This window comes from Patiria miniata, unplaced genomic scaffold (assembly GCF_015706575.1).
Source record: "Patiria miniata isolate m_02_andy unplaced genomic scaffold, ASM1570657v1 HiC_scaffold_6, whole genome shotgun sequence".
NCBI lineage: Eukaryota > Metazoa > Echinodermata > Asteroidea > Valvatida > Asterinidae > Patiria > Patiria miniata.
The window spans coordinates 8,004,399-8,029,102 of NW_024037073.1; the positions used below are offsets into that span (position 1 = coordinate 8,004,399).

Genomic DNA, 24,704 nt, shown 5'->3' on the forward strand with positions numbered 1-24,704 from the left:
ATGGTCAAAATGGTGAATGTCTCTAAAAACGATTGGCTACGAATTTTGTCATCTTCAAAAAGAGAATATTAAATGGAAGGGGCGTTTTGCTGTTACTCGTTTTGAACTGATGTCGTTTTCCTTTCCCTGAAAGAATACCCCGCATGTAGGCCTCTGCAAACTTCGTTTTACATTGAGACATGTGAAACAATATTTTAAAGGAAAAAACATGGATAACAAAAGAACAGTGTCTTCAGCCGCTGATGCAACCTCCCACTCAAGAAAATGGAAAGTAGTTCCATTCATGACGGCAAATACATTTTTAATGTTGATATATGAAACGATTATTTTGCAACTGTTTTTTTTTTTAAAATGTAGACGACGAGCAAGAAAACAGACATTGAGCTCGGATGGTATCAACTTGGATTCGAGTAATGGTAGGCCTATACATTTTCGTGTGTTATTAGCTTTATAAGACGTCCAAGGACCGGTTGGCATTTTCTTTGAAAAGCAGGGTTTTAGAAGCTTTCTGAGCGTAATAATACACGATATTCGGGTTTCGTTTGACTTAAGCAGACTTGTCAAACCTATGTGTATACTTCGGTTTTTTTTTCTGAATGTTTGTCCAATGTCATTTCTGTAGCACGTCTCCTTCACAAAACACTGCAAAAACCGCTTTACCGATTGATTCATTCATTTTGAAGATCTAAAAGACATCAATCTCGGCACGTTTAATGCGGCAGAGGAGATCTGTAATTCGGAAGAGGCCGCATCTATACCTAGCGTTCCTTCACAGTCGCTTGTCGTCGCGGCCAAACCTAAGCCTACCCAGCGGAAGAGGCAAGCGTCTCACCAGCCCGTGGCCCTGGCTGACTTTGAGGACTATGTTTGGAAGAAGAAGCATGACTTGCATGGGGACGCAAATGGATTTCTCAGAGATTATAAGGTAATTAGCAAGTACAGCTAAACCGTGTCATTGAAACGAAAGAAAAATAATTAGCAATACTTAAAGATGGTCTATAAAATATGGTGTTTAAATACATGCTTACTCAGTGAATCATATTTACTACTGAGGGTGTCACATTCCTCCTTGTGAGTATGTTGATCAGTCATGTTTCAGTTTGCCTTGTTCTTGTAGAGTTTGCCGGATGGGACTCTCAACCCCAGTTCCGTAGCAAGACACGAGCAGAACAGAGCAAAGAACCGCTACGCCAACATTATTCCTTGTGAGTAAATACTACTACTTCAGCGATATGAATTTATGTAAATGAAAAATTAATTTTACTTCAAATAAGCATTTACTTCAGCAGTATTATCGTTGTAAGTATATAAATACTATAACATGCAAAAAAATTGACCGCGTTAATGATTAAAAGAAAATCTTCAATGACCCTTTTTTGAGAACGGACTCCTTGAAATTGCCAATTTTCGAGAAAATTAAAACTAAATTAAGTTGCAAGCTTTTTCCTAGTGATGTATAGTAACAAGACGTTGGTATTATAATTGAATCTGTGTAACGTTCATATCATTCACTTTTTAGACGACGATTATCGTGTCGTACTTGAAGAACTACCAGATGACCCGTACTCGGATTACGTGAACGCAAGTTACATTGACGTAAGAACCAATGACCAATGAGACACTTTCATAAATCAAGGAACATAGCTGAATAATTGTTCAATTTTAACTACCCGCTAACACATTTGCGGGCATGTTGCCAGGACCAGTGGAGATCATTTTCCCCTCAAAATGGGAGTGTAATACCTGCCTGTAATAGCTTGTATTACGTAAACTGATATATTGTATTTGAGGCCGAGCCTGGTTTATTATAATTTGTTTCCATTTTAATTGTCTGCAGAAATTTTTTTTCACCCTTTTGTTCAGATGGATGTTTTTGCAGATTTTCATGAACATAATTTTTGTTTGCAATTTCATTGTTCTTTAATACCTGACTCCGATTTGACTGTTCAACCACGATGGTGTATGGATTTACGCAGTTGGCGCGATGGGTGATCTTTTCTGTGTCAGTGAAATTAATATCATTTTCTTTTAATTTTTTAGGGTTTCAATGAAGCAAACAGGTACATTGCAAGTCAAGGTATGATGTTTTTTCTCTCTTAAAGTGTACTGAAAGTGCCATTGAATTTCAATCATTTCAAAGTTAAAAATGGAATGCATGTAGTGCAAATAATATATGTTAAAGAAGATTCGCTCCACGTTTGGTTAGTTTTGCTTGTTTCGGAAGTACCTTAATCTATTATGTTATGCTTGAAATTTGTTAATATATATATTTTGCTTAAGGTCCAAACAAGGCCTCTGTGACTGACATGTGGCGCATGGTTTGGCAGAAAAACACGTCTAAGATCGTTATGTTGACCAACCTACTGGAAGGCGTCAAGGTAACACTTCTGAGCCTCGTCAGAGATAGTTTGGGTCGCCTTAAGTATCATTTAAACTGTAGTCAAGTGTTTAAGCAAAGGAATCCTCCTATTTGTTATATTCGTTCAAAACTTTACCAGCGACTCTTTACGGATCACTAAATCGTGTGCGCCTATCTGCTAGTGTAGAGTGTTTTTACAAGACTGATTTGTATCATTCTACTACCTACTTTCAGTAACATTTTCGTCCTGAAGCCTATATGCAGATTTACGCAAATAAGTTGGAAATCCCCGGCAGCTATTTTGATGTATGCCAAGAAGCTTCAATGTGCCTTAAATACCGAAATTATCTTTTTTTTTCGACATATAAAGCCTAGAATACAGTAGCTATAAAAGGGTTGCCTGAAAAGGTAACAATACAAGCTCACAAAACTGGAAATCAAATAATGCCTTAATTGGCACCACACACAATATGAAGATGGATGAAATACATTTCCCAAATCCGTATTTTCTTCAGAGTAAGTGTGCTCAATACTGGCCAGATGACACAGCAACCTACGGGCAGCTGACGGTTAGACTACAGGCAGAGGAGAGACATGTAGACTACACCATACGCGATTTTAAACTACAAAAAGAGGTATCAAGAAGCATTACAGATCGTATCTCGTCCATTTATACCTATCTGGGGAAACCATTGACGTATGTGTTTTTACATCGGCTTATGCGGGATGAGACAAAGGGTTTGAAGAAGGTTTTACAGGTCCTTGAGGTAATGACAACTAAATCACAATAATAGCAGGTATTTCCTCTAGAAATTCAGAATCAGACTTCGACCTAACAAAGAAGCCGGTATAGGGTTTACGTAGTTTAAAGTAATTCCGAATATTATTTTGGCGGGGACATAATTATGTTGCCTGTTCTGTTTTAGACAAGTTGTGACTGTTTTATTCAGGCTGGGTAAAGGTGGGTGCGGACGGATATTTTAGATTCGTATGTAAACGGTAATACAGCTGACTCTTTGACACTTTTGGTTAGTAAATGACAAGTTCTCTGTTGACTAAGGAATTTAGCCAGAGTGGCAAATTGGGCCTGTTATTAAACTAAACATAAGGCCATAATATAGATATATGAATGTTTCGTAGGCAATCATTGTTTTTGTTCCCGAATTTAGAACTAAATTATTTCCACATTTTCAACCCACCATTATTGAGGTGTATCATTATTGAGGGTGTGATTTTCTTTTACCTCAAACTGGTCTAACATAGGATTTTATTGCTTGTTGTTACCGAAAAACAGAGCTGTGCATGCAGTTTGTGTACTATTATTGCTATGTTCTATGTGATACCAGTACAACCTGTAACTCCTTTCTATCGACTTTAGCTAGGTTTATCTTATTAGTATGCGGTTCACATTTTCAAGACGTTCAGTGTATTTTGAAATACTTCTTCACCACCCATTAGGTAAAGCTCTTACAGTGTGAAAGCAGTGCTGATGAGTTTATATTTATCTAAACGAACTTAGGGTCAGTCTACCAGAAATGTGCGTCAGTACCACTTCACGTCGTGGCCGGATATGGGTGTACCTTACGACCCAAGTAAGGTCATCAGCTTCGTCAAAATGGTCAAGGCGTACAGCTCCAAAGACACCGGACCAATGGTTGTACATTGCAGGTTGGTGGCCAGTGGAATAGAACAACAACTGATTCAAGTGTCCTGCTCACTAATCATTTTGAGACATTCTTGGTGCATGAAAATATTTTATAACAAGTTTGTTGAGAAACGTTGCTTACCATTGTTGGAGTAAGGTACACTGAACACACGCTAGGCAGTGTATGACTAGTTTTGTTGACTATATACAACTGTGTACAAAACAGTTCAAAAGAGTGCAAGTGCATGGTACGTAACAAATAAACATTTGTTTAGATCGAACATCTAAACATTTCCAGTGGCCAGGTGCACTAAAAAGCCATGAATAATCTATAAATCTCGTCACATTGACAAAATTCAAAGGGTTTTGAAAACGACTGAGTGGGACATTTCAGCTGTAGTCTTGATTATAAAACATTGTTCCCTCGAAAAGACAAGTCGATGTTCTGCTGTCATGATAAAAATAACGATTACTTTTTATTTAAGAATATTGTTTGTCTTCTACATTGGTACAAGGCTCACTTTTGCATGCATAGTGTTCATTGTGAATATTGATACCAAATGATATTATTTGGTAATTTTGGGACTGTAGTTTCTTTTCGTGTGCTTAACCCTGTAGTGCTGGAGTTGGCCGTACTGGAGCCTACATCGTACTCGACGCCATGCTGGATCAAGCCAGGATAGAGGGCAAAGTTGACATCTGGAACTTCGCTCGTAGAATGAGAGACAGAAGAATGAAAATGATTCAAACAGCCGTACGTAAAAAAAAATCGAAAGAAAATTCATGTTCAATAAATCACACTGTACATTTGCACATAATTCCCTATTTTCAGATCTCCTCCTGGGAATGTTTCATCAGCATTTTCAAAATAAAAATGAAAATGTTTCTTTTTGCAAATAATTTGGAATTAGTTAAAAAGGAATTGGTATTGTTTTGCATGCACTCAACTACTTCTACAAAGCACACGGCTATAAATACTTAATTGGAAAGTTTTGAACCGTTTGGTGGCAGAAAACACTCACGGTTCTATTCAATTGTTGGACATGCGCACATTAGATTTATCATGACGTAAGCAATTGAAAAGGACTGTTCTCTGACACCAAGTGTCTCAAAAGTCTTCCATTGTGAAATATCAGCCCGACATATCACTTATGTAGTAAAACTGCTCTTCAATATATAATTTCATAATATGATGTTAAATCAAATCTGGAGTAATGTTTATGTTGTTACGTTTAAATAGAAGCATGAAGAAATGAAAGATAGTGTCATATTTAGAGGTAGGAGAAAATAACCGACTTAAGTCAACAGAGGGAGTTCATGATAATCATGCTTGAAAAACCAAAGCCAGCTGATGCACACATTTTGAAGGCAGGTTAAAGAACTTGAAAGCGAGAGAAAGTAACTGATTCACAAACCTGGCATTCGTTCTAATCGCATTCCCTGCTATACATTTTGTACATATTCAGGCACAGTATGAGTTCGTATTTGATGCTTTGTTAGAAGAATTCAAATATGGCGGCACGTCCATACAAGCAGATGCCTTTCGCAGCGAACTAGCTGGCCTAAAGAAGACCAATTCAAATCGGACGACTGGGCTTCAAGAACAGTTTGAGGTGAGAAATCTGTCATATAAAATTCTCTCTAAAGGCCGGTTCATACTTCATGGGAACGCAATTAAAAAATATATTGCATAGCGTCTACAAATTTTGATGTGCACCACAAATTGACGAATATGATAGTTTTGCCGCACCACCGAGACTTGACGGATCGTTTATGGATGATAAACCCATATGACTAAACGGTTTATTAGTTTATTGCTAAATAATAACTATTTTAATAAGCCAGTTTTGCGAAATAATGACCAGATCAGTGAAGTGGAGTATACGCCACTTCCTGTATGCTGGGCGAGGCAAAATAAGACTTTTCTGTATTGACGTCTGAACCCTTTTAAAAACCGTATAAAATGCCTTACTAGCTGGATAAGCCACTGCTTTTATAATAATTTACAGTATAACTTTCAGTTTGTGATATTTTCAGTGTTTCTGTGTCAGATATAACCTTTCTTGGACATTTCTCTCGTTTGTTGTTTAGAAACTCACTCGTCTGTCCAGTATTGTGAGTTCAGACCAATGTCTAGGAGGTCGGGATCCGAAGAACGTTGGAAAGAATAGATTCCCAGACAAGTTACCAGGTATGAATTAAAAATTACAACCTGACGTATTCAGGTGACAAGAACGTTCATTTAAAAGAAAAGGTAAGTCACAACTTCTTTAATTAACACCCTAGTAGAAAACAAACATTACGTAATAGATAAGATACAGGGTGATGAATTTCACCGCGTTCCCACTTGAATTGGAAAAAGGTGGATCAAGATCCAGCATTTTGGTGTGATCGTTATCTTACCGCAACGAAACCGCAAGTCGCGTTCCCACTTATGCTTGATCCACCTTTTCGTACGGAAATGTTGGGTCCGAAAGGTCACTGAGTTCCGAATTACGCGCGCTCTGTGGGAGTGCCATTGTTGCATGGTTGCATGCTAGGCCAGGGTGGGTCAGTTTTCAAACAGCACTATCAGAATTCACAGACAAAAAATTACGCGAATTCACCAACATAAATCACGGATCCGTAGAGGATCCGTGCGTGCATAAATTAACAGGTGAAATCCAACAGAGCCGCTCATTGTGTGACATCACGGCAGAAACCAATGCATCGATAAGGGATTCCCTGGTTCTGAAGCTTCTCATTGGTTAGAAACGGTCACATGATGTACTACGACATCATTTTCCAATTTTCTATAATCAATACTTCAGATTTGTCACCTCCGTACGTACCGCGTTATCGGCACTATTCTCATCCGCATACTCGTAAGCTTTTCCATGATTCTGTGCCAAAGTGAAGTCTTTTGGTGAGTGCGGACTCAGAGTCATTTATGGATGGAGAAATAAGTAAAATTTCAGGAATGAAAAAGGTTAAGTAATGGACGAACACGCAACAAAAATAAGGCCTGTAGTGTAGTTTGTGGATACCACGTGCGCTTTTGCATGCGCGGTGCTAGCCCGTAGTTCAGCGGTTGTTTATTGTGCATGTTGTATACGCTGGAAATCTTCACATGAGCTACACGCCTGAAAACGTGTTTCTTCGTTCATGAGACCGCAACATTTTCGCGCCACTCGTGCACCGGGCGGATGTTAACAGGTCAAATTGCCGGATCAGATCCACCTTTTGCGTTCCCATCTGATCGTGATCCGGCAATTGCCGGATCTGATCCACCAATTGGGGGATCTGTATCCTGGTCCAGAGGTGGATCAGAAAAGGTGGATCTGATCCTGATCCACCTTATAACGGTTAGCGTTCCCACTACACACAATTGCCGGATCTGATCCACCAATTGGGGGATCTGATCCGGCAATTTGGCAAAAGGTGGATCAGATCCCCCAATTGGTGGATCAAGTGGGAACGGGGTCCTAAGAAGCTGATAAGGCGTAAAAATAGAAGGGATTAGGAGGATTAGGGTGTGCTTTTGAGGGTGGAGTAGATAAGGAGTAGATGAGAGAGTTGTGTAACAAGAGAATTAGGTAAACTTGCGGTTGGAGATAAGGGTGTTGTGTTGCCGTCAAAATCTTACAATGTGATTGGTGGGAGGATTAGAATATAACGTAGAGTTCTGGGGCCAATTTCACGGCGCTGCTTAGCACAAACACTTGCTTAGCCAAAAAAAACCCTGGCTTATAAAAGCAATTTACCAGCTAAAACTCCATGTGATGTATATTCATGGGCGTCGCCAGGATTTTTTCTAGAGGGGGGCAAAATTTTTTTTTGCCAAAAAATGCTTGTATTTCTCAACACATTCTCGATTTATCAGTTTTAGAGGGGGGCAGGGACATTTTGCCCCCCCCCCAACTCATTAAATTTACACCACTTTGTCTTCGCGCCTCTTTTTCTTTTCTTTTTTTTTTCTTCCTTTTTCTTCCTTTTTTTTTTTTTTTTTTTTTTGCTTTTCCAGGGGGGGGGGGGGGGGCAAGTGCCCCCCCTTGCCCCCCCCTCGCGACGCCCATGTGTATATTGCTCGTGATTAGTATTCAGCTGTTGTTTGCTATAGCATGAAAATCAAGTGGAGCTTTGGCTGGTAAACTGCTTTTATAAGCCAGGTTTTTTGTGTGCTAAGCAAATTTGTTTGCTTAGCAGCGCCGTAAAATTGGGTACTGGAGCGTAGATTGGGTGAAAGTTAAAGAATACAATTTGGTTGTTTTGCCGTCAAAATCCTACAATGTGATTGGTGAAGACAATAGGGAGGTGATCTATAAGGATCGTGATTGGACATAAGTTATCAGGTTGAAAAAAAAATGTACACGATCCCTACTAATTATCATTTTAGTTAAGAGAATATAAAACAATTGCGTAAGCCAGGGACTATAAAAACTGTACTAGCAACAAACCTAAATTTACCACACACTTTTCGTGTATCTTTACACTGTGATTTGACATTCGTCTTCTTGTGTTTCTACGCAACGATCTCTTGTTTCAACGTGTTACTATATACATATTATTAAACGTCCAAGATGCACATCTTTTTGACACCCGAATTCACCAAGGCCGCCAGCTGAGAGGTGATGATGTATGTCTTCAAAAATCCCAGCGAAGCGAAGAAGAGGGGAGCCTATACCTTACCTCGAACTGAATCAAGATCTGGTGAACGTCCTCAGTAGAGAAAATGTAAACATGGTCCTGGACCAGATTCGGTTTAAAGGAACTCCGTTGTCGATAATACTGGGACGTCTCCACACGCTTGCCGCGAAGGATGCGTCTGAAGGCAGGAACGAAGGAGATGGTCGGCAGAGGCGGTGAGAACCGGGGACAAGTGGTGCTTCATAGCCGCAGCACCTTCCCCAAGCTCCGGTTCTGTCACTCGGAAATCTGGCGCAAGTTCCGCGTTCATCGTGGACTCTCCACCATCAGCTTCCGGGCTGTCGGTACTGGTAGACAACATCGACGTTGACGGGGTGGAATACGTCGATCCCACTCTGCCCACTCTCGAAGACATGGTCCTCGGGGGTGATGACGTCCTCTCGGGAGGCAACAATGTTATGCAGGGTGACGGCCTTTTAGATGGCGAGGAGATGGACTTCGACCAATCACAAAGGGAGTTGAAGCGTCATCATCAGGAGGATTCTGAAGAAAGTTTGGGAAAGCGGTGGCGTGGAAAAGCCTCGGGCGAAGAGGAGTATGAAGTGGAACATCCAAAAAGATACTATCGTCTTACAAGACTGGGTGAGAAACATATTAAAAAATACCAGGCATGTTCGTACAATTATCAAGTAAGATTCAAACACCTTGATCAAAAGACTTTCGAAGAGGCCGTACCACGTTTAGGTGTAATATTCGGCAACATTCTTGAAAGGCTGGGTTCAATCCCACGATAAAATTCAATTCATTATTGATGTACTGGATTTGGAGTACCCGGTATCCTTGCCGTTTATGCCTCTTGACGAGTTAATGGTGGACCGACTAATGACAAGACTTAGTGAGGTTTTACAGTCATACAGGTTCACTTTGTGCATATTGCAATGCCTATTCGGGGAAAATCAAACAACGATTGTAGTAAAGATGTAGAAAGGTCCATCGTTAAGATAGACGACAAGGGTACCAATACGTGTTTTGCTAGGGCAATTGTAACAGGCGTTGGCTCGTTTACCTCGAAGCGCCCGTCAGAAGTATACAATATGAAGCGCGGCAGGGCAATTCAGCTAGGGTACTCAGAACACCAAATTACATAGGGACGCAGGGGTGTCAGAAAGTCCATGTGGTATTCCAGAATCATTTCTTCTTTCTTTTTTGTACGAAAATGCTTTTGTACCTGATGTTGTGTATTCTTGGGCAAAAATAATGTCCATCAATCTACCCCGTGCAAACGAAAAGTAATTGACTCCCTCAATTTTCTCCCCATGGCCCTAAGTAAGTTACCAAGAACTTTTGGACTGGCCGAAATGTCGAAAGGCTTTTTCCCACACCTGTTTTATACCTTGCATAATCAGACTTATGTTTGTTCTCTCCCTCAGAAAAATACGATGATCCAGATGGTATGAATGAGGAGGGACGAACTGAATTTAACCAATGGTATGATGAGGAGTCGGGACGACCCTTCGTGCTCAAAGATGAGCTCCTAGCATACTGTATAAGCGACATAGATATTCTAAGTCGCTGCTGTCAACAATTTCGGTTGTTGTTCAAACAAGTAACTTCCTTGGGGCCCGATGACGATGGTGTGGATCCTTTCAAGAATTGCATATAACTATCGCGTCAGCTTGTAATTTGACTTTTAGACTTTTTTTTTTGTCCCCGGAAACCATAGCGGTTTTACCTCCGAATGGTTAGGAAAATAAAGACAATCTATCCCAAAACAGCACTTAAGTGGATGCGTTATGTTAATAAAATTGAAGGGATTCACATTCAGCACGCGCAAAATGGAGGAGAAAAGCAGGTCAAAAAATACAAATTTGACGGATTTTGTCTTGACACCAAGACTTTTTTAAAATGAATTTCAGGGGTGCTTTTGGCATGTTGTCCAAAGTGTTATACTGATTGAACCACCGTGAATAAAAGATGCAAACAGACAATGAATGAGGTGTACATGTGCACACTAGAGAGAAAAAAAGATTTATCCAAACACAAGTGCCCGAATGCAATTATGTCGAGATGTGGGAATGTGAGTGGAATAGCGTTTGGAAAAACATGACATTTAAAAGACCAGACGTTATTGTCGGATGGCCTGACAAATTGTCCATCACTAAATCCGCGAGACGCATTCTACAGTGGACGCACCAATGCAACTCGTCTATTTTAAGAGACACAATTAGGGGATGAAAAAGAAAGATATGCAGATTCCACAGCATTATATCCATATATTAATAAATATAGGGCATCCCCGTATACGTTTCGTTAGTGTGACGCCAGTTCAGTCTATACCACGCCCACTGGCCATTAACTAGCATCGGAACCATTGGAACCGGAAGCTAACGCAACTTGAGTGTTTATCCAATGGGCATGGGTGCGTGCGCGTGTTTGACGTTTGTACTAACGAACAGGATAATATCTGAAAACTTTGGCGATGTATCTGAATATTTTGGATTAATCAAATGTAAAGTCTTACCGCCGTCAAACTTGTACCATCAGCTCCTGTCATACGGAGCTAATAATAAATGAATGTTCCCCCTGTGCCGTACAAGTGCCGAGCAGACCAAGCAGACACCATGTCATCTCAATGACGAGGAAAGAGCATTGTGCGGTACTTGGGTTTCGCTCGAAATCGAGAAGGCCATTGAGTTAGGGTATAAAGTTCTTAGTATCGACACCGTGTGGAATTTCGATAATAGAAAATAATGCGATCCTGAACGGAAGGGGATTTATTCGGTTCTTATGTGAACACTTTCTCAAAAATCAAACAAGAAAGTTCTGGCCTACCGCATTGGTGCAAAAATGAGGGAAGATATACAACGGTATCTTGACGAGTAATAATAGCCAGGAGCGTGTCATACTCGACCAAAACAAGATTCAGCAAAACCCTGGACTAAGAGCATTGACCAAATTAATGCTAAAATAGCTTCTGGGATGTTTAACTTGTTGGTTTCTGATGAAGATGTTGTGACTCACGTAAACGTTATCGATGATAAAGTAGCTGAGGTCAAGTACGAGCGTTGGCAAGAAAAAGCGTTTGTAGACCCGAATCCTCGAACCAATGTGGTTATAGCCGCTTTCACCACAGCTCATGCTCGCCTGAAACTGTAAAGCATAATGGAACAGATATACCCCGAATCCGTACTGTACTTTGACACAGACAGCATTTGAAGAAAGACCGGGCGAGTATAAACCTCCTCTGGGCGACTTATTGGGAGAACTGACAGATAAAACAAACCCTAAGGACGGAAATTTCATTGAATGTTTTTAGTCGGGGACCAAAAATTATGCATATCGGTTAGAAACAGGGAAAACATGTTGCAAAGTCAGGGGATATACATGGAATTATAGAAATGCTTAAGAGTTACATTTTGACACAGTTTCAAAGATCGTCAGAGTTGATAAAGATGCCAAAATCAGCATAACGGATCCGTACAAAATAACGCGTGACACTTTAACCAAGCAAATATAACCAAGTCTATTATATGAAAAGAGACTTCCGATTGTTTAACCACAAACGAGTTGTTTTAGAATTTTTTTGTCACAGTCCCCCTATGGTTACGCCCGTCGAGTACGTCAGGATCGTATTGTTCGTTTTTCTTAGTCCGTATCGGTTTCTCAATTGAAACTTCAGAATACACAACACATGTTTCTCACACCTTCTTACAGCTCCAAAAAGTTATAATTGTATAAATGTATATTTATAATTTTGTATTGCATTACCCTAAAATTATTTGAATTATTAAATTGCCCCCTTTTTAATGTCAACCTTTTCGAATGTTGTTCGTTTCATAATTAAACATTAAAGAGGAAAGTCGTGAACAGATCATGTCATTATGGGTAATTGTAAAGATTGCATTCGAAATGCATTTCCTAAATTCGTTTACATATGTCTTTTTTTATCAGTATCTTATTGAATTTAGCACTGTTGATATTTGTTTTGATACCAAATGTATGTTTTGTTGAGGATTATCAGTCACAAAGTGACGACACGTCTGTTGTTACAACAACTTATCTACTGGAAGGTACAATCCAACCTAGCTGTTATTACTGTGTACAGACCGAATATGTCTCAAGACTTTTATTGTAAAGATGACCATATTTTATCACTCGATCAGAACGAATTTGTAAGTGTTTTTTTTTGTTAAAACTGTACTTGTAGACATAACATTATTTCTGAATGCAGGTGGAAAAATGTATCCATTCGCAAAGTGTATACACCTAACTATAAAGCAATAGCAGGCATTGAACGAATCCGAGGTCTGGTCGATTATTACATCCACGAAATAAAGCGTGATAAATTTGTACGTGAAATAAGTTGATTTGGTACTGTGAACTAAGATTACTGTATGTATTAAAATAAATCCTTTCTTGTGTAAATATAGAAATGATGTCATAAGAAAATTCTTTCGTGCGTAAAAATAGAAATGATATAATTGCAAAATTGCATGAATCCTTTTTTTTTAAATGTTGACAAAAGCATGGTCAATTATGTCCCATTATAAGAGTAATGCCCTATTACATTTAAGCGTATTAGTCTTTCAAATGCCAAAGAGGTTGCATCATCCCTCGATATTCTGTGAGGCGGGTCCAACCGGGTCGGGTAAAACTAATTGGGTGTGTAATTTGATTAAGCATAGAGAAGATGTATTTGTTCAGTGCCCTACAAAGATGTATTGACGTTATGGTCAATATCAGCCGGCTTACGAGGAACTGTCTCGCGATATACCTGCTGTTCAGTTTGTGGAGAGTCTGCCAGGGGATTGGTCAGATCTCATTGACCCGCGAGACAGAAGTTTAATTATTCTGGACGATCTTATGAAAATCAGAAGTGACCAAACTTTTTACCAAAGGCTCACACCATCGAAACCTGTCGGTTATTTACATCGTGTAGAACTTATATCATCAGTCCAGAGATAGTAGAACCATCACCTTGAATTGTCACTATCTCGTGCTCTTAAAAAAACCCGAAAGATCGATCTCAGATCATGAACTTAGCTCGACAGCTGTATCCTGGACAGTCTAAATTTAAGATTTCCAAGACGCAACCCGTCAACGTTATTCCTACTTATTTGTTTTTCTGTTTGCATCTTTTATCACGGTGGTTCTATCAGTATATGGACAACCATGCCAAAAGCATCCCTGAAATAATAAAAGGTCTGGGTGTCAGGACAAATCCGTCAAATGTGTATTTCCCATTTCAAATTTGTATTTAACAATTGGTTAAATTCAGTTCGTCTCTCCTCATTCATACCATCTGGAGCATAGTACTTTTTCTCAGGAGAAAACCAACATAAGTCTGATTATGTACGGTATTAAACAGATGTGGGAAAAACCTTTCTTGATTTCGGCCAGTCCAAAGGTTCTTGGTAACTTACTTAGGGCCATGGGGAGAAAATTGAGGGAGTCAATTGCTTTTCGTTTATAACGGGGTCTTTGGATATTATATTTGCCCCGGAATACGCAACATCAGATACACAAGCTTGTTCGTACAGAAAACGAAGAAGGGACATCCCATCGTATGACTATTTGTTATGAGCAATTTCAACAGAGTTTCGGGTGTTTGGTGACTGGAACAGCCAGTTACAAAATTCCTTGTCACATCCTCCCTAAAAATCATTTGCTTCTTTTGATATGTCTACAATCATACCCATATGGCTGCCATACCCATATGGCTGCCCGGCACACACTTCACAAATCATTTGAGCAACGCAAAGGTTTGCCTTGTGCACGCCACTGTCTTGAGTGCCCTCAAAATAAAAAAAGTATATATTTTAGTACGGTTTTCAACTTGTCCATCAGTTGAAAATGTCGTAGGTTGATCAATAATGGATCGCATATAGCACTGATGATAAAAAGATCTGGAAGAAGCAATTAAATTGCTTCTTCCCAGAAGGCCCTTGAAAAATCATTCTATTCATGTGGTCGCGCGAAATGACAATGATTCTGAATTCAGGCGAAGCATCGGATGTTTGTGATTCTGGAATACCACATGGACCTTCTGACACCCCCGTGTCCCGTTGTAGTTTGGAAGCCTTGCCTTGATACGCTGAACTGCACTGCCGCGCTTCATATTGTATACTTCTAACGGGCGCTTCGATGTGAGCGAAGCAATGCCTGTTAAAACTGCCTCAGCACAACACGGATTGGTTCCCTTATCGTCTATCTTAATAACGATGGATCTTTTTCGTCTTACAAAATCCTCCGCACTTTCTACATCTTCACTATACAATCGTTGTTTGATTCCCCCCAATAGCATTGCAGTAATATGCACAAAGTGAATATGAATATCATGGTTAATGGTGTCAAGAGGCATAAACGGTAAGGATACTGGGATTTAACCCCCTGTCCCTGCCTTTCAAGAATGTTACCGAATATTACACCTAAACGTTGGACGGCTTCTTCGAAATTATTTTGATCAAGGTGTCTAAATTTAAAATCGTACGAACTGCCTGGTATTTTTTAATATGTTTGTTACCGAGTCTCGTAAGACAATAGTATCTTCTAGGTTCTATCTTTTCATCCACTTCCTCTTCCGAAGCTCTTCCACGCCACCGCTTTCCTGAATTTTCTGCAGAATCCTCCTGATAATGACGCTTCAACTCCCTTTGTGATTGCTCGATGTCCATCTCCTCGCCATCTGAAAGGCCGTCACCCTGCATAACATCGTTGCCTCCCGAGAGGACGTCATCACTTCCAAGGACCATGTCTTCGAGAGTGGGGAAGAGTGGTATGGACGTCTTCCACCCCGTCAACGTAAATGTTATCTACCAGGGCCGACAGCTCGGCAGCTGATGGTGGAGAGTCCACGATGAACGCGGAACTTGGGCCAGATTTCCAAGTGACAGAACTGGAGCTCGGGGAAGGTGCTGCGGCTGAAGCACTACTTGTCTACGGTTCTTGCCCTATACACTCTGCCGGACTTCTCCTTCGTTCCTGCCTTCCAACACCTCCTTAGCGGCAAGTGTGTTGAGAAGTCCCAGCATCATCGACAACGGAGCTCGTTTAAACCGATTCTGGTGCAGGACCATGTTTACCTCTTCTCTACTGAGGACGTCCACCAGAACTTGATTCTGTTTGAAGGCTCCCCTCTTCGTTGCTTCGCTGGACGTTTTTGAAGACATACATCATCCCCTCCAAGCTGGCGGCCTTGATGAATTCGGGTGTCAAAAAGATTTGCATCTTGGACGTTTAATAAGATGTGTATAATAACACGATGAAACAAGAGATCGTTGTGTGGAAACACAAAAAGACGAATGTCATATCACAGTGTACACATGTTTTTCATCACAACGGATGCGGGTTATATTTGTGATTATATTGATATGGTTCTAATGCAGTGGACCGTTTTAGACCTCGTCTGATGACCGAAGGAGGAGATGGAAGCACTGACTACATCAATGCATGTTTTCTGAGTGTAAGTCATGTTCTATGTTTACTCGCTAAAACAAAGATCTTGACGGTAGCTAGATGTTAATTAAATGATAAATTAAGATGGAATCAGTCTCTGCGCGAAAGAGCAGTGAAATTCATGTTGTCAGCAATGGTAGATTCATTCCGACGTTTTTAAGCACTCTAACTTATAGACTGATCCATTAAGCCACACCCACTTAATAATATAATAGACCGATCCATTAAGCTCCGACCACTTACTGATATAAAAGACCAATCCATTAACCCCACCCCACTTACTAAAGACCGATCCATAAATCCCCACCCACTTACTAATATAAAGACCGATCTATTGATCCCCACCCACTTACTAATGTAATAGACCCATCCATTAAGCCTCAACCACTAACTAATATAGACCGATCCATTAATCCCAACCCACTTACTAACAGACCGATCCATATCCAACCTACTTACAGACCGATTCATTAAGCCCCACCCACTTACTAATATATTCGACCAATCCATTAGGCCTCAACCACTTACTAATATAGACCGATCCATTTATCCCAACCCACTTACTAACAGACCGATCCATTTATCCCAACCTACTTATAGACCGATTCATTAAGCCCCACCCACTTAATAATATATTAGACCAATCCATCAGGCCTCAACCACTTACTTATATATTAGACCAATCCATTAAGCCCCACCCACTTACTTATATATTAGACCAATCCATTAAGCCCCACCCACTTACTAATATAGACCGATCCATTAATCCCAAACCACTTATACTAACAGACAAATGCATTAAGCCCCAACCACTTACTAAAAAAGATTCTTTAAGCCCCACACAAAGTCCACCTCATGGATTATTGGCGTAAGTTTAATTGCGTAATTGTTTTCTAAGCGGTCCTCTTTGAGACAGGACATGGGTATTGCTGCAGAGTGGCTGTGTGTGCCGAGTAGGTATCACAACCAAGCAGGAAGTTGTTTGTATCTTTGAGAAAAGAGGGGATCCATAGTTCTTTTAGCGGCACAAAATTATATTACGATTGAAGCGAATCTGTGTGGAGTTGGAATTTTGACATTGCTCGGAATAATGGGAATTAAATATTTTTCCATCTGGCTAAAACTCCCAGGACAAAACGTGTTAGAATCGTATTTATAAAATGGAATTCACCGACGTGTAAACACTGTATACTCGGAATTCTCTAGTAAAAGTGGGAAAAAATTACTCCCTTGGAACTCGAACCCAGACGTCAGACCCAAGGGGCCGCCCCTGGCCCCTAATTCCGTCGGTGATGTGCCTGACACAACCAGAGGCATTTAGCAATATTATAAACAGATACACGTATTGTTATCTGCAGAGTCACAGCGCTAAGGGTGCGTACATAGCGACCCAGATGCCCCTACCAGGGACCGTCGGTGACTTGTGGCGAATGGTCTATGATTACAACTGCTCATGCATCGTTATGCTAAACAACTTGGACGACAAGGATCCGGTAAGTACAAGGGATCACTCCGGGGATAAGTTATCAAAGACTTCGGTGTGTTGTTGGTTATAATAGGGTATTTCTTCCTTGGGGTTGAGATTGGAAGCGAAGACTGAATTGTCTCCCTGGACCCGAGAGATTCTTAACCCAGCTCTTTTTAAAAAAACTGTTCAAGTCATAATTTCAGACTCTTGCTGATGAAGAGTTTACCCAAACCAAATTTCGCCCTCCTGTTTTGTCCTCCATATCTCAAAAAGGCTCCAGTATGGTTGTTTTAGCTTTCTTATACATGCTTATTCACACAAAATGTCTAGACGATATTCCATACTGGATAGACGGTTATTTTGATTGATTTTCCATTCACCTAGCTAACCCTGAAAACCTTAATCATATTTGACTGTTTTGTAGTCGAACTCAATACATGTACCTCGTCATGTCTTGTTTTATTACGCAGTATCTTGTCTTATTTTGTCATCAACGTTTTTATTAATTTTTCTGTCCATAGACCTTCGGCAAGTATTGGACCGATGCGGGATCCCTGACATGTCCTCCGCTAGATGTAAGCCTGGAGTCGACCGAGAAAATGCCAAACAACATTACGGTGCGCTATCTGACCCTCACCAATGCTAAAACCAAGGTATAGTAGTTGGACGGAAAGTGATTTTTTTCTGCTAAGTGTGAAATGTATCTCTTTGAAGAAACCTTTGGACTCAAAATTAAGCTGCTTGCCTTAAAAACCCCAATTTTTTACGCAAATGCGCCAATGATTTGACACACTCATTAAAAGAACGTCCACACCAAGTTTTATGGTATTTTTATTTCGCCTTTCGCATACATTGTTAATTTTGTCTCAATATAGCCTAAAATATATGTTTTTGAAATATTTATCGCAGGTATCCCGAATGTTATGCCATCTTCAACTGCCTGACTGGCCTAGTGGCAGGGTACCAGCGTCTCCAGTGACCGTCTTGCAGTTGGTTGCAGCGCTACGGGAATGGCAGTGCGACCACACAGAAACAAGAATTGTCATCCACTGCATGTAAGGATGGATGGAGTATTCGTTTAACCGCGCTCATTTCTATTGTATCAACTGAATATTGAAACAAAAATGAAGGCCTAAACAATGGACCAATAGTTTCAAACTGAAGTCTCTTTTACCTAACTATCCTCTGCATTTTGAGTTAAAACTAACTTTGTACTTTATCTGTTGGGCCTGACTACAGACCATTCTGAGCACAGCTATCACTGTACATTCACAAAGCCCCCCGTCCATGACGAAACCATTGTAGGCCATCAGCCGGGTGTTTGGTCGGTACCAAATGAGGGGGGAAATGCCCATTTTGATTTTTGTCAAGATATCCACCCTTGTAGTTGGAAAATATGTGATAGCATTGTACCGGTGGCAGCTTTTGGATGCTAAAAAAGCTTTAAAAAACATGGTGGCCAAAACATGCTCTTTTGTACATATAATTAATCCGGTAACAAGCATATTGGCGGCCATTTTGAAAAAAAGAACCAACTAAAAGTGATAACATCCCAAACTGCCACCGCTCACACTGCAAAGCATTCACACGTTTGTCAACTAAGATTTGCATCCCTTGGCAAAAATCGCTATGTGCATAGCTCCTTTCGATCATTTTGATACCAGTGGCCCAATTTTTGGACCGAAGCTGATATAGCCTATTGTGCCAGCTATTGCATAAAGCGGAAATGTAAAATATTTTCGCCACTGATAGGGGGGGGGGGGTTTCTCTGTGAGTGTACTGTGAAAAAGTACCCATATTAGTCTAAAGTCTAATCCTAAAACAGAACCATGCATTCATGGAACCCCCTCACCTCTTGGTAAAGACAAAGGCATAGGCCTATAGCGCCAGTTATTTCGTGATATATGGTTTGGGAAAACCCTTTCGCAATCATCAAAGTCTAGACAAACCAAACAGCCCCCAGTTGTGTCCCCATATCTCAAAAGGGCCAATAGGGTGACCCGTTTGTAAAGTGCATCCACAAAACTGAGGGTGCCATGAGTGAACAGCAGTGATGTAGTGCCTTGATGCTGGGCCTTGGCCTTAAGGCTGCCTTAAGGCTGGATTTTAGGGCCTTGGCCTTGGCCTCGAGGCTTGAGGGCAAAAGCCTTGGCCTTGGCCTTGGCCTTGAGGGTTCAGGGCCTTGCAATTTTGAGTCAAGGCTCTTCAAGGCCCATAGATTTTTGCATTTTCCAGATAAATCTGTTCGAAATTTTGCTGTTACCATTTTAATCGTATTACCATGGAGGAGGGAAGCACCCTATAGATTTCTGTGTTGGGCACACTTCCACTTTTGTAGCATCACATTTTGTTACCATTGTAGTTGATTTGCTGCAAAAATATTCCGTACACTTATGGGGCTAATGAGATGATCACTTTAATTGCATATAACTATGGAATAGATCTGATTGGTTGTATATGTCTCCCTGATAAGTGCTAAAGATTTGCATGTATCTGTTTTAGATAATGCTGATATTTCTGACCATGTTGGGCCAGCAAATAAAAATTTCCCAAATCAGTTTCTTGGATCCCCCTTTTGTTACACTTGGGAGAATTGTGTGTCAATATAGAAGTAAATCATTAATTTGTTTAGTTAAACCATATTGAAGACCTGAACTTATACTTTAATAGATACAGTGCAGTCATAAAACGGTGTAGGCCTATGCGAGCATGTTGATTGCAATTAAAGAAATGTTGTTCTTCGTAACGAGCAATTCGTGATGATAAGGGTGGATACAGGGGGCCAAAAGGGGCCATGCCCCCCCCCCTAAAAAAAAAAAAAACCAATTTTTTTTATGTGACGTCATAATAAAGGCCGGCAATGAGTACACCACCATCTTTTCCTCAAAAAACATCGGTTAAAATGGTCAGAAATTGCCTAAAATCGCACCACAGAGCATCTCGAATCCAAAAATTTTTTCGGGGCCCTTAAGTGGGCCCTGAAGCCCAAGCCGTAATTTTTTGACCTACTTTTTTGGGGGGGACCAAAATTTCTTTGCCCCCCCCCCCAATTGTGTTCTGGATCCGCCCTTGCGTGATGATGTGTCACTCATTTGACTATACATGTAATTAGTTCTATATCAGTGGTCATTTCATAAAACAGGGCCTTGGCCTTGGCCTTGGCCTTGAGGGTTAAGCCTTAGCCTTGGCCTCGAGGCTTGAGGGTCAAAGCCTTGGCCTTGGCCTTGGCCTTGGGGGTCAAAGCCTTGGCCTTGGCCTTGGCCTTGAGGGTCAAAGCCTTTGCTCCAACACTGGTGAACAGTGACGATTTGCCCTATTGGTCAGTTGGCAAACTACCCTTCCAATTCTTTCAGTGACGGGGAGGGCGCTTCAAAAAGGCCCATAAGGTGGCCCGTTTGTACATAACCACAATATACTGAGGGTGCCAGGATTGAACAATGATCGATTATGCCCTGTTGAACAGTGATCGATTATGCCCTATTGAACAGCCCAATTGGTGTATTGGCAAACTACCCTTCCTTTTCTTTCAGTGACGGTGAGGGCGCTAGTGGCACATTCTGTGCGCTTCTTAACATCTTGGAGAAACTGAAAGACGAGAACGTTGTAGACGTCTTTCATGCCGTGAGGAAGCTCAGAGAAGCTCGGCCCGGCATGGTTCAGTCACTGGTATGTTTTTATTTCTGTCCGAGTATTCGTTTGATTCTCCATTTTTGGTTTGTTTCTCGATCTATCTTTGTCACTCTTGGGCGTAAATAATGGTTGTTATTAGTTTTTTGTCTATTTAATGATTTTTCTTTAACAAATTACCTCCGAGTTTTGATTCTGCTAGCTTCAGATTTTATTTATGTTAATTAATCATTGCAGAAACATTTTACTGATAATTGGGTCTTCGGTCTTCTTTTTAAGAATTCCTTATTTTTACTCAGTATTTGGCTCAAACTTGGAAACAAAAGACTCTGGGCTACAGGATCAGCGGATATTTAGAGACATGTTACAAATATGCTGAGTTTGTTTTCTTTCAGGAGGAGTATACATTCCTGTATGATGCAGTGAGGACGCATATGGAGAGCGACATTGTCTATGAAAATGTCCAGGCTGCTTCCATCCATGTAAGCTGCACAAGTCAAGTATAGTGCCCCGTGTTGGCAAATCTGGCTATTCCAACGCCGATCCACAACCGGTTGTTTTAAATCTGTTTTTTTTTTTATATGAATTAAACCCCTGAAGAGAATCCACAAAACTGGCACCTTGTTTTATTCAGTCTGGCTTTTAAACCAGGTCGTCTCTGCACATACTGTGCCATATGATTGATATTACTTTCAGAAACCTAGCCTCGTGTACCATACTACCGTTACCAAAACCATCGCCTTCCAATACCAGTTGCATCGCTAGCTGTAAATATAATGAAACGTATATCAATTGTATTGAAACAATTGCATCGGTACTCACTCAGGAGTTTCAGAATTTTAAACATTATCTTGTTTCTTCCATGTTATACTTTTCTTCCTACTCAAAAATACATTGCCTTAAATTTAACAATTAGTGCAGTCCGTTATAGAATATTATCTCATTGTAATGACTTAAAAAAAAACAAGTGAAATAACTTGAATGACATTTGAGCAAATACTTCTGCGCAAAAAATGCTGCATTTATTCAGCATAACCATACACATATCTGTGCCAATTTCGTCAGAGTCCAGAAGTGTGGCTCCTGGAAAATACGATATGAAAATTAATCAAATGAAATAATAGATACCTAAATTAAGTGTGAAATTTATAGCCTATATTTGATGAAATCATTGGATTTGGCTTCCGGCTGCTTGCGTTATAAAGAACATAGTGCTTTGTGTCTATGTCGGATTTATCAACAGAATGCCCAACCCGAGATTTGGGAATATCTAATTTATATTAATTTAAACTCTCCCCTTTCACGACGGATTGTGTACTTGCGTACTTTTGCAGATTTTCTGCTTATATCCTTAAGAGAGCCAGGTATCTTTTTAGGAATCAGGCTAAAATTGAGAAATAAGTTTTCGTATTAAATAAAAGTACATGATTGTATTCAAAGTTGTATTTATTTATCACTGGTATCGCTGAGATATGCCATCTTTAACCTCCTGACTGGCCTAATGGCCGGTAACCAGCGTCTCCAGCGACAGTCTTGCAGTTGTTTTCAGTGCTACGGGAATGGCAGTGTGACCACACAGAAGAAAGAATTATCATCCGTGATCCACTGCATGTAAGCAGGGAGTATTCTTGTTTGTAGCAACAGTGTCAACAGATGATTATTTTGATTCCAAAATTATAAACACACTGGACCAACACAAGGGCAGATCCAGAACACAATTTTTTTTTGGGGGGGGGCCAAAAAAGTTTGGTCTAGGTCTAAAAAAATTACGGCGTGGGGTTCGGGGCCCGCTTAAGGCCCCCGTTTTTTTTTTTTTGATTCTACATGCTCAGTGGTGCGATTTGGGCAATTCTGACTACTTTAACCAATGTTTTTTGAGGAAAAGGTGGTGCGTGGTGGTGTACTCATTGCCTGCCTTTATTGCGAGGTCACTAACAAAAACAACAACATTGGGTTCGGTTTTTTTTGGGGGGGGGGCATGGCCCCCTTTGGCCCCCTACAAACAAAACAATCAAAAAGTGGGTGGGTTTGATTGAATAAATGTAATGTACTTGCACGTTCCGAGAAGATTTTGTCATACGTTGACAAGGTGAGACCTACGGAGCGCAGGGCAGTTTTACGGACGCAATCAAACCTACCTGTCCCTGTTTTTGTCTAAAAGTGAACCATACATGCCGAATATGTCACAAGCAGCAATGCTCATCATAGATTGATAAAATAGACGTAAAATCGACATTGAACTGTTTGAACTTACGAAGGAAAAACATCTGTTGCATGGCCTTACCATAACTACCTGGGTGTTTTGTTCCAGTTAAGTTTGTCGTCAATAAATAGCACCAAGGTTGTTGTACGCTTTAACCCTTTCTATTTCGTTGTCGTTAGTATAAACAGGTTTGTGAGGTCCAGTGTTGCGCCGGAAATCTACGATCATCTCCTTAGTTTTCGTCACATTAATAGTAAAGAACATGACGGTCACACCAATCCACAAACTGTGCTATCTCCAACAAATCTCCGATATATAATTGCGTGGGTCATCTTTTAAGTAGCATGTAATGCCTGTGTCATCTGCGTATTTCATTAAACTACACATTGGGCTGGAACAGAGACAGTCACTTGTATAAAATAACAGCGGTGAGATAACACATCCTTGAGGGGGACCTGTGTTTATCATCCTGACCTTAGAATTAAAGTCTCCATTTTTACTCACTGTGGCTTATTCAGCAAACAATTATGAATCAACTGTACAGTTTTTGGAGACACATTTATTTGCTTGCGTTTTTTTTTATTAGAATGTGAGGTTGAATCGTTTTAAAGGCACTAGAAAAATCTTTAATAGATCTATAGAATTTTGATTTGTCCAACGGTGACTGTACAGTTTATGAAGATAAACTAGTACCCCATCATCGACCCCCTGTATTGCTGCGGTATGCAAATTGAAAATTGTCTAAATAAGAGCCTGCATCTTTGAGAAGAAATTTCAGAAAAAGCCATGCAACACATTTAACAATATTATTGTTGACTGCTGTGATGTGGGATATGACGTTTTGAACACCCGAAGCCTGGGGCGCATAGCACCCGAGGCGAAGCCGAGGGACCGGGTGCTATGCTCCCCGAGGGTGTTCAAAACGCCATATCTCAAATCACAGTAGACAACAATTGATTTGTTATACCTCTGTCTTTGATTCTTTGGATTTTTATGTAAAAAATCACGAAGACAAACAGCAGTAAACACAACAATCATGACAATTGAACGTCGACTCACATGCATGTCGCGTGCTCGAAACAGCTGATCGTCTACTAGTTCGCTGATCCCACTCATGTGTTAAAACATGGTAAAAATAGCGTGGGTACCAACGATACAAGCGTTTCACACCGTTCGTGCCGCATACGTTCATAGTCATAGCACACTCCCTGTGTTATACCAGAGAATGATGATATTTTCCAGAATTCTGGTACCTAAACCGTTTGGTCCTGAAGCGTTATTTCTTACATCAATCTCATCTATTATTAAATAGTATCATGAT

At 40.4% G+C, this 24,704-nt stretch overlaps 2 protein-coding genes across 2 annotated transcripts in view; both read left to right on the plus strand.

Annotated features, from left to right (window-relative positions):
- The window catches only part of LOC119743013 (receptor-type tyrosine-protein phosphatase T-like), a 36,528-nt gene extending 13,909 nt beyond the window's left edge, over positions 1-22,619 (plus strand). The window contains exons 20-36 of the mRNA XM_038219320.1: positions 358-416; positions 684-925; positions 1,118-1,205; positions 1,520-1,596; positions 2,041-2,077; positions 2,281-2,378; positions 2,875-2,994; positions 3,879-4,027; positions 4,623-4,758; positions 5,471-5,617; positions 6,096-6,195; positions 16,016-16,092; positions 17,444-17,578; positions 18,075-18,206; positions 18,463-18,608; positions 21,084-21,219; positions 21,576-22,619. Of these exons, the coding sequence (XP_038075248.1) occupies positions 358-416; positions 684-925; positions 1,118-1,205; positions 1,520-1,596; positions 2,041-2,077; positions 2,281-2,378; positions 2,875-2,994; positions 3,879-4,027; positions 4,623-4,758; positions 5,471-5,617; positions 6,096-6,195; positions 16,016-16,092; positions 17,444-17,578; positions 18,075-18,206; positions 18,463-18,608; positions 21,084-21,219; positions 21,576-21,686 (1,990 nt within the window). The 3' untranslated portion in view covers positions 21,687-22,619. The remainder of the gene's footprint in view (positions 1-357; positions 417-683; positions 926-1,117; positions 1,206-1,519; positions 1,597-2,040; positions 2,078-2,280; positions 2,379-2,874; positions 2,995-3,878; positions 4,028-4,622; positions 4,759-5,470; positions 5,618-6,095; positions 6,196-16,015; positions 16,093-17,443; positions 17,579-18,074; positions 18,207-18,462; positions 18,609-21,083; positions 21,220-21,575) is intronic.
- Positions 8,224-10,304, plus strand: LOC119743012. Its single transcript, XM_038219319.1, has 2 exons — positions 8,224-9,272; positions 10,061-10,304. The coding sequence occupies exons 1-2, from the start codon at positions 9,044-9,046 to the stop codon at positions 10,291-10,293; spliced, it is 462 nt and encodes a 153-aa protein (XP_038075247.1). The 5' UTR covers positions 8,224-9,043; the 3' UTR covers positions 10,294-10,304.
- Positions 22,620-24,704: the final 2,085 nt, after the last annotated feature.